This window comes from Leucopleurus acutus, assembly GCF_964270905.1.
Source record: "Leucopleurus acutus genome assembly, chromosome: X".
Lineage (NCBI taxonomy): Eukaryota > Metazoa > Chordata > Mammalia > Artiodactyla > Delphinidae > Leucopleurus > Leucopleurus acutus.
This window is the reverse complement of record NC_139148.1, coordinates 60,633,748-60,642,744: the sequence shown is the minus strand read 5'-3', so window position 1 is coordinate 60,642,744 and position 8,997 is coordinate 60,633,748. Positions and strand designations below refer to the sequence as shown.

Below are 8,997 nucleotides of genomic sequence, written 5' to 3'. Positions count from 1 at the left end.
ATTGCCTTTTAGAGAAAATATAGAGTGCTGTAATAAAAGTAACAAATAACAATAAATAAAAAATAATAAAACTAGCACATAACAAATAAAAGTAACAATAACACAATGCTATTGAATCACAATGGAAAGACAAATTAATTCTGATTGGGGAGAGGAAGACATATTGGAGGAGGTAACATTTGCGCTAACCCTGAGGAATTTAAACCCACGGAAAATTAGGGTGGGTTAGAATATAAGCATAGTGCCTGGCACATATTAAAGGCTCAGTAAATGTTTACTAAATAAACTTTATGTAAATAGTGTCTCCAATCAGCTCTGCATTTGGGGGAAGATACATCTGGCAACAGAATGAAGAGTGGTTTAGAGAGCAGGGGGCCTTTAGAAAGGGAGGCCAGTTAGTGGGTTCTAGTACTAATCGTGACTAGAGGGAATGAAAGGCTGATTTAGCACCATGGCCGTGGTCATGGAAAGGAGGACACGACTGGGAGAAACACAACAGAAGTAGAGCTGATAGGATTCTCAGGGTGAGAGAGACGGAGGAATCGAAGATGACTTTGAGGTTTGAAGTCTGGGTGACTGAGAGAGTGATGATACCATTAACTGAGATATGGAACACAGGAAGAGAAGCAGATTCAGGGGAAGATGAGGAGTTTGAAGCCAGTATTGTTGTTCCTTCATTTCCAGAATCTACTTCTAAGTCAGACCTCCTCACCAGTCACAATGGGGACCCAGCTCTCGCAACAGCTAAGGGTGGCTATTCTGGTTTGGATAAGGTCAGGGGAAAGATAGCTATAGATGTGCCCACGGGAGCCAAGACTGCAATTTCCATCCAGCCAAGACAGTAGAGCTTTGATAGCGGTTTCAGGGTGACTGAGCCAAGGAAGGAGCATAGCATAGGATGGAGGGAGGTTCAGACACTCCACTATATGGGATAAAATAATTTAGATGAGAAGGTGGCCGGGAATGGTGGTGGTGATGAGCAGATCCTTCCCAGGATCTAGGTAGTCTGAGGCTTCTTGGGTCTGTGACAATTTTGGATACCCAGCTTTAGTCTCTACTTAACACCACATTACAGTGGTGGTGTTACTGCTACAGATTAGATTAACACCTAATCTCCCAGAGGATTTAGCCTGTGTCATAGCACACATTCACCACACCCTCCGTAAAGCCCTGGCTTCTAAGGTTCTTTCCACCGGAAGTTATGACAGAAGGAAATGTGTGGGTGGGGAGGGGTAGTGGGTAAGGGGCCCAGGTTCCTGACACAGTCTACACCCAGGGAACGAAGAGTAAGCGCCATGTTGAAGCCACCATTGCCACTCAGATCCCTCTTATTCCTGCAACTGCCTCTGCTGGGGGTGGGGCTGAACCCAAAGGTCCTCATGCCCAATGGGAATGAAGACATCACAGCTGGTGGGAAACCTGGGACTGGAGGAGGTTGGTGAGAAGGGAAGCTGTGGGAAGGGGTCCTACTGAATTCTGGAACCTGCCACTGGACATTAGGATGCGGGCAGAGTTTTAAGAGTACCATGGGGAGGGCAAGGGGAAGGGTTCCCTGCCTCACACTGCTTCTTCTGACCATCGTGTCTTCTCTTACCCTCCCCCACTTCATTTTCTCCCCAACCTAGATTTCTTCCTGACCTCTACACCCGCTGGGACCCTCAGTGTTTCCACTCTGCCCCTCCCAAAGGTTCAGTGTTTTGTGTTCAATGTCGAGTACATGAATTGCACCTGGAACAGCAGCTCTGAGCCCCAGCGCACCAACCTGACTCTGCATTATAGGTATGAGAAGGGGAGAGGGAATCGCACGGGGGAGGAAGAGGAGGTGGGCTAGATGTGAGAGACTGCGTGGGGACCAAGAGTATCCCAGGCTCCCCACTGTTTTCTCGTGGGGTGAGTCATAAGTCAGTTCAGAGGAGCTGAGGCTGGGCTGTGGAAATCCGGAGTACCCAAGTTTACCTCACTGTTCTTCTTCCTTGAAATCCTTCTCTAGGTACAAGAACTTTAATGATGATGATAAACTCCAAGAGTGTGGCCACTATCTATTCTCTGAAGGGATCACTTCTGGCTGTTGGTTTGGAAAAAAGGAGATCCATCTCTACCAAACATTTGTTGTCCAGCTCCAGGACCCATGGGAACACAGGAGGCAGCCCGAACAGTTGCTAAAACTGCAGGATCTGGGTAATTTGGATAGGAGGGTCAAAGGATATTGTGGGGTATTGAGGAAAGGGGTATATAAACTAGTGTTCTTTCACCATAAGGGTACTTGGGCAGAAAAGAGGCGAGGAATAGAATGGGGAAGGGAGGAGGGCTCAGGCGCACTACCTTCAGGATCCTGACTTGTCTAGGCCAGGGGAATGACCACACACGCACACATATCTCCAGTGATCCCCTGGGCTCCGGAGAATCTGACACTTCGCAACCTGAGTGAATTCCAGCTAGAACTGAGCTGGAGCAACAGACACTTGGACCATTGTTTGGAGCACCTGGTGCAGTACCGGAGTGACCGGGACCACAGCTGGACTGTGAGTGAGTGGGGATAGCAGCTCAGGCTGAGCAAGTGGGGATGAAGGATTCAATTAGCCAATAGGAAGGTCTGATCCCCAGCTCCTGTTCTGTGCCTCCCAGTTCCCCTGCCCACCTTCCACCCTCCTCTGACTCCTTTCCCTCTCATCACCAGTGAGTTTTCCTCAAGGTTTCCCTACCCATGCTCTTCCCAAAGCCAGAAAGGCAAGTAAACAAAGGCAAGCCTTTAAGGAGGCATTAAATTCTAGGCAGTGAAGGGAGCAGTGTGGCTTGAGTAGTCAAGAGAGGAGGGAGAAACTGGGAAGAACCAGAAGATGACCTGGGGTGGGGGTGGGGGGCAGCAGTTTCCATTCTCCCTTCTTTTATAGACACCCATCTTTCCCTCACCCTCTTTCACCTCAAGGAACAAGCCGTGGATCAGAGACATAGCTTCTCTCTGCCTAGCGTGGATGCACAGAAATTCTACACGTTCCGTGTTCGAAGCCGCTATAACCCACTCTGTGGAAGCGCTCAGCAATGGAGTGACTGGAGCTGCCCCGTTCACTGGGGCAGCAATACTTCAAAGGGTAAAATGGGCCTAATGCATCACCCCAACCCATGAGCCCAGGAACCTTTCTAGCACCACTGTCTTTTGCCCTACCTCCCTACCCCTAAGCCCCCAAACTTGGTGGCTCATCTCCCCTCACTGTTCAACTCTAACCCCCAGGAAGCAGGATTTTTCTGTGTAGGGTTGGATCAGTGTGTTGTTACAGTAGGGGGGTGGATTGGGAAGGAGGCTGAGGGGGTCCTCAAAGGGGATACAGAATGTATAAAATTTCCCCGCAGCATTCCCAGAAAGCCTGCATGGTAAAGGTGGCTTTGGAATCAGGCAAATCTAGGGTTTAAACCTGCCTCTGCCACTTCCTACCTCTTTGACCTTGGGCACATCACTCACCTCTTTGATTCTGTTTCCTCATCTGTAAAATGGAGATAATAATTGCTCCCCGCCCCGCTCAGGAGTTTTGAGGATTAAGTATACAGATAGCGTCTGGCACAGTGTCTGGCACCAAGTTGGGGCTCTAAATGTTGGCACGTAGTAGGGGCGCTACAAATGTTCGGTCTCTTTTCCTTTCCTCTTTTCCATAGAGAATCCTGAGACTCTTTCGTTGTTTGCATGGAAAGCTGTGCTGATCCCCCTTGTCTCCATGGCATCTATCGTGATCCTCATCTGTTTGTACTGCTGGCTGGAACGGTGAGAATTCGGAATCCCAGAAAAATGAGGTGGGGGCTGGGAATAGGGGAAGAGGGTTGTTACCGAGTCTCCAGGAGTAGAGGGCGGGACAGTAAGGAATGAGGGATCACCCAAGTGGGCATGGTGATGGAAGGAAGATGCAGGCGCAGACAACACAGAATCGCTTCATTCCATGTGGGAGAACTGCGAGAAGGGTAATAAAAGAGCGTAACCGATGTGTTCCTGCTCCCTCTTTCTCCCCACTCAGGATGATGCCCCGAATTCCTACCCTCAAGAACCTAGAGGATCTGGTTACTGAATACCACGGGAACTTTTCGGTGAGAACATTGTCATAGGCAGACTGCAGTCTGTCAATGGCCAACTGCCTGCCAGCTAGACAGACAGAGCATGGGGGGCAGAGGGGAGGGGAGGGAGGCTTGCACTAACAGGATGTGGCCGACCAGTTGGGGGATAGGCTAGATGCAGAGAGACACCCAGAAGAACTGATCCTAGATTGGTTGAGGCAGATGGAAACAGTGGTATTGAGGGCCCAGGAGTGTGTGTGTCCCTTCTGTAATCACAGTGGTTGCAGATCTTGGGAGAGTTCCCCTGGCACAGAGCCTGGGTCTTCTACTTCCTGCTCCTAATTGAGCCCTGACCTGGAGATATCTGTCTTTAGGCCTGGAGTGGTGTGTCTAAGGGACTGGCAGAAAGTCTGCAGCCAGACTACAGTGAACGGCTTTGCCACGTCAGTGAGATCCCCCCAAAAGGAGGGGAAGGGCCTGGGGGCTCCCCCTGCAGCCAGCATAGCCCCTACTGGGCTCCTCCATGTTACACCCTGAAACCTGAGCCCTGACACCCTGACAGAACCCCAGGGCCCTGTAGCCCTAAATTTTACTAACTTGCCCTTGTCCAACCAACCTGGGTCCAGGGCTCACCTCGCCCCCCTGTGGCAGATTTTGAATTTTGTGCCCCCTATAACTGCCTTCTCATTTAATATCTCCTACTTGAGAATTGCCCCTTTGCCCTGTCCATGTTTCTCATCTCCCCCAGCCCAGCCCTTCCTCCTCACAGCATTGCTTCTGCTGTCCCTCCCTCCCTCCCCCTTTCCATCTACCCTTCAACTGTTCCAGAAACGAATGAGAAATAAAAGTTCTGTTGATAATCATCAAGGAAGTCTGCTGTTGGGGGGGGAAGCAATGGAAACGTGGGGTGCAATGCGGGTGGGAGGCATGGTGCCGAGGGGAGGAAAGAGGCGCGGTGGATTCATGCCGCGGAGGCAGCGGCACTACAGACTCACTCGAAAAGAGTGCTGTTCCAGAAACGGACTTTTCTCTAGGTATCCTATACTCCTTCTAAGGGCCAGTTTAGAGTTAGATTTACCATGCTGCCCCCATTTTCTTTTGTTGTTGTTGTTGCCCCCATTTTAACAAATCTTTTATAGACCCCACCCAGGTTCTTCTTTCCTTAGCCTTACCTCACCTTCTGTCACACATACCACTTCTGACCTCATAATCCCTCAGCTGCAGCCTCAGGCCCTACCCCTAAGGATGCTGCTTATCCACAACTGCCCATAGCTCTCTCCTGTTTGCACAGTCTGGACCTCCTCAGCCAATTTAATCCATCTTCCTCTCCAGTCCCCCGACCTTATGGGCCCACTTGGCCCCCCAAGGCCTCTAGAACACCCTCCTTCTGCCATGACTTATTAAGACTCTCTGAAGAATGAGAAGATCTTCAGAGCATGTTCATCTATGTCGAACATGGAGGTGAGGGGTATCACATAGCTGATGTCTATGTGTAGGGTTGGGGATGTTGGAGGGCAGTGGAGATCACAGAGGTGGTATAACTGCGGAAGGACCACATACCCCGTGCCATCTCTTCTCAGATAATCAGCAGTTTCTGGCCAATACTAATTGTTCTGTCCTCCTGTTGCTGCAATATGTCCGTCATGAAGTGGGGGTGCCTAAAACAGGTGAGGAGTGTGGGGAGGAGACTCATGGCCAAGGATCAGAAGTAGCAGGGTCATCTCTAGCCGTCAAGTCCTCCTCCTGCCAAGAAGAGAGCTTCTTGAATCCAGACAGCTTCCTCCAACACGTTCTGAATAGGATCACTGGCCTCTTTTGCTCCCTCTCTCCCTCCTTAGCTGCCCCAATTACCCTGTGGTCTCCCTCCAGACATCATCGATTTGTGTGATGCAATGGGGACAATGCAGATGTTTTTCCTGAAGAAGACCCTTGGAGACTATGCCAACAAATTCCTTACAGCTCGAGACACCTACTACGTTTGCAGGGTGGAGCATGGGTTAGCAGGTAGCGGCTTGGGAGCATTCCCCAGAGATAGAGCAAGGCCCCAAAGATGGACTGTGGACCTGGCCCTTCAAATAGGGCCCCTAAACCAGATCCAAATTGACCGTCTCTAGTCAGCCTAAGGAAGGGCACTGCCTCTATGACATTGGTTAGGTTAGCACATTCTATGCACTGCTCCCCCCCTCCCCTGACCTGACCTAGGGATGGACCAGAGGGGAGAAAATAAGTTACACCAGCTCAAGGTAGTGTTGAGTGTTAGGGTCCTGAAATCTTGGGCTTTGGAAGGGTGGAGGCTGGGTGACGGGGGCTGGGGATCATGCACTGCCGTGTTCACAGGAACTGTACTTCAGAATGTCTACAGAGCTTTTGTGCCCCTCCTGAAGAACCCAGATCCCAAGCTAATTGGTAAGGAGCATGGTGGAGGAAGAAGGCACATGGAGGGTACTGTATAATGGTGGGTGATGGAGAATATAGGGTGGGGCTGGTGTAGTCCATCAGGCAGGATCACAAGATCCTAGGAAAAGGGGAATAGGGTCTAGGGCCACTTCAGAAGGGATGTTTAGCTCAAACCAGGTGCAGTGTGCCTGTGTCACTCATCCCTCCTCGCTGTTTCTCAGCCATCTCCTCAGTACATCTCCCTATCCCCACCACATCATTCCCATCTTTCCCTTCACCTTTCGCTCTTGGAGTCTTGGTGTCCCGATTGCCACTGAAAAGAGCAAAGCTTGGGCACCTTCAGGTCACTCCTCAGCCTAGCTTTAGGCCCGGTTACTCCAAGTGATCATTTGAATGATGGGAGGGACAGGATGGGAAGGGAAGTTCTCCAGTCCTCGGAGGTGGGGGTGCCTTTTCCTGGTTCCTAGATGCCTTGCATACACAATGTGACCTCCTGCGGAGGGGTCAAATAAAAATGCTTAGAAGACAAGAAGCCAAGAAACGTGCTCGAACTGAATCGTCAGTGAAATCGTCAATGAAATCGTCAATGAAATCGTCAATGAAATCGTCAATGAAATCGTCAGGGAAATCGTCAGGGAAATCGTCAGGGAAATCAGTGAAACTCCCAGTAAGTCTTCCCAAACATGGTCTGTCTCAGCAACCTCCTTTCCCCCGCCAGTCTACGGAAGGCTCCTCCACCCTGGCCCTCTGGGATGAATTTCCTTTCCAAATCCAACATCCATGCCCAAGACCTGCCTCTCACCTCTTTTGTCCTGCCTTCGGTCCTAGTTTGTAGAAAGCTTCCCTGCAGGGGCCTCTTTCTCTACTTACTGACCCTATCCTTTTCCAGTCCAAATCATCAGGACGCTCAGATGGAGGAGGGACCACTCGCAGTGGTCCACCCGTTAAGACCAAAGCGAACTTAACTCGTAGTAGGGATAAAGGTCGCCAGCAAAATAAAGTGACCAACTGAGAGCAGCAATACTAGGTATGAAATTACTGGCATTTAATGTGAGGTTCCTTTTTTCAAGAAAGACTTCTCCCAATATCTGCACCAAGGCTTAAGTCTGCGCCAGGCATTGTGGAGGCTCTCAGGGTGGGTAGGAGCAGCGAGGGCAAGCACATGGGTGGGGGTGAGGAAAGACAGCGAAGTCAAGCACAATGAGCCTTTGAGGGACAGAGTGGGGGGTGGGGTCTTCTCCAACCAGACTACCTCCCCCTGGGAGGCCTATCACAGCCCGCCTACTCCTGCTGGGGTTAGGTGACGGATGGGCATCCCCCCCCCCCCCCCCCCCCCCCCCCCCCCCCGCCACACTCCACCAAGTCCCCGTCTGAAATTCCCCCACCTCCCATCAGTCTGCCTCTGGGCAGTCCCTACCTCCCCCTCCGCTATCCGCGGGGAACAGCGAGGCAGCAGAAACCAGAGCTGGTTATAGGCATTTATTGAATTTATTCATTTATTGATTTGACACACTTCCCCACTCCAATCTAGCACATGATACAATCTGGGTAGGCCAGGCGCTGACACAGGAAATGATGGGAACCCACAGCAGGGGCGGGGGAGGGGACAATGCAAAGGGGACTGGGGGAGGGGCTGCTTTGGGGGCTAGGGTGGAGAAGGAGCCCCAGATGGCCTTTCCTAGCAGGTGCTAGTAAACCTGATCCACATTCCCCTCCATCCCTGCTCATTTCCCAGACCCTCAGCCAAGCTCCCCAGCTCCCCTTTCCCTGTTCCGCCCCTCCCCCTGCCTGCTACTGCACACACTTCCACATAACCCCTGCAGTCAGGCAAGGGGAAGAAGGGCAGGGACAGCTGTCTGGGGCCTTGAACAGGGAGGTCTCTGTGCCTAACTTTACCACCCTAAATCCTTCCCTCCTTCTCTTCTCCCCCCTCCCACCCCCTTCCCAGGCCACAAACTCATTCCTGGCCCTCAACACACTCTCCCACCATAGCACGAACCCACAGGGGGTCACACGAGAGTGTGACTGTACCCCAACACCACACTCCCAGGCACAAGGTGACAGAGTGAGGGGACCTGGCTTAGGGAAACTCCAAGCTAGTTCCGTGTAGGCCATGTTTTACACCTGGTCCTCACGGGAGCTCTTCCCCTTGCCCCCTGCTCTCTGCTGCCCTGGGGTTCTCTCCCCTATTTCCCCCATGTTTCCCGGAGTAATGTCTGTAGTGTTTGCATCAGGTCACTATGACAAAGCCTTCAGAAAGAAGAAAGCATTCTCCCCATCACTAGCACCTTGCCACTGTTAAAAATCTCTATATTTGTGTTTATATTTCTTTAAAAGTTTATAAAAAGCCTTTCTGTTATCTGTAGCCATCCAAGGGTGATTTGGCCTGGTGAGCCACTCCAGGCTTCAGACCTCGGCCCTTCCAGCTCCCCATTACCACCCCCCCCCAGTCCCACACCACTGGCCCAAGGGGCCACTGCATAAAAATCCCAGGCTCAACCCAGCCTGGACCAGCTCAGATAAGACTCTACAAAAAATCCTGCTCCCAAAGGCAGGGGTAAG

General features: G+C 51.3%; 2 protein-coding genes across 2 annotated transcripts; both read left to right on the top strand.

Moving 5' to 3' along the window:
* Positions 1-1,295: 1,295 nt before the first annotated feature.
* IL2RG (interleukin 2 receptor subunit gamma) lies at positions 1,296-4,858 on the top strand (the record flags this gene model as incomplete). Its single annotated transcript, XM_082864335.1, has 8 exons — positions 1,296-1,434; positions 1,626-1,779; positions 1,991-2,178; positions 2,383-2,522; positions 2,927-3,089; positions 3,649-3,754; positions 4,002-4,071; positions 4,413-4,858. The coding sequence occupies 8 exons, from the start codon at positions 1,296-1,298 to the stop codon at positions 4,587-4,589; spliced, it is 1,137 nt and encodes a 378-aa protein (XP_082720461.1). The 3' UTR covers positions 4,590-4,858.
* Positions 4,859-5,474: 616 nt separating this feature from the next.
* Positions 5,475-7,400, top strand: LOC309978584 (uncharacterized protein CXorf65 homolog; the record flags this gene model as incomplete). Its single annotated transcript, XM_082865111.1, has 6 exons — positions 5,475-5,499; positions 5,619-5,705; positions 5,908-6,042; positions 6,325-6,444; positions 6,903-6,993; positions 7,325-7,400. 6 exons carry the CDS (start codon positions 5,475-5,477, stop codon positions 7,398-7,400), a joined length of 534 nt encoding a protein of 177 aa, XP_082721237.1.
* Between the last annotated feature and the right edge of the window lie 1,597 nt (positions 7,401-8,997).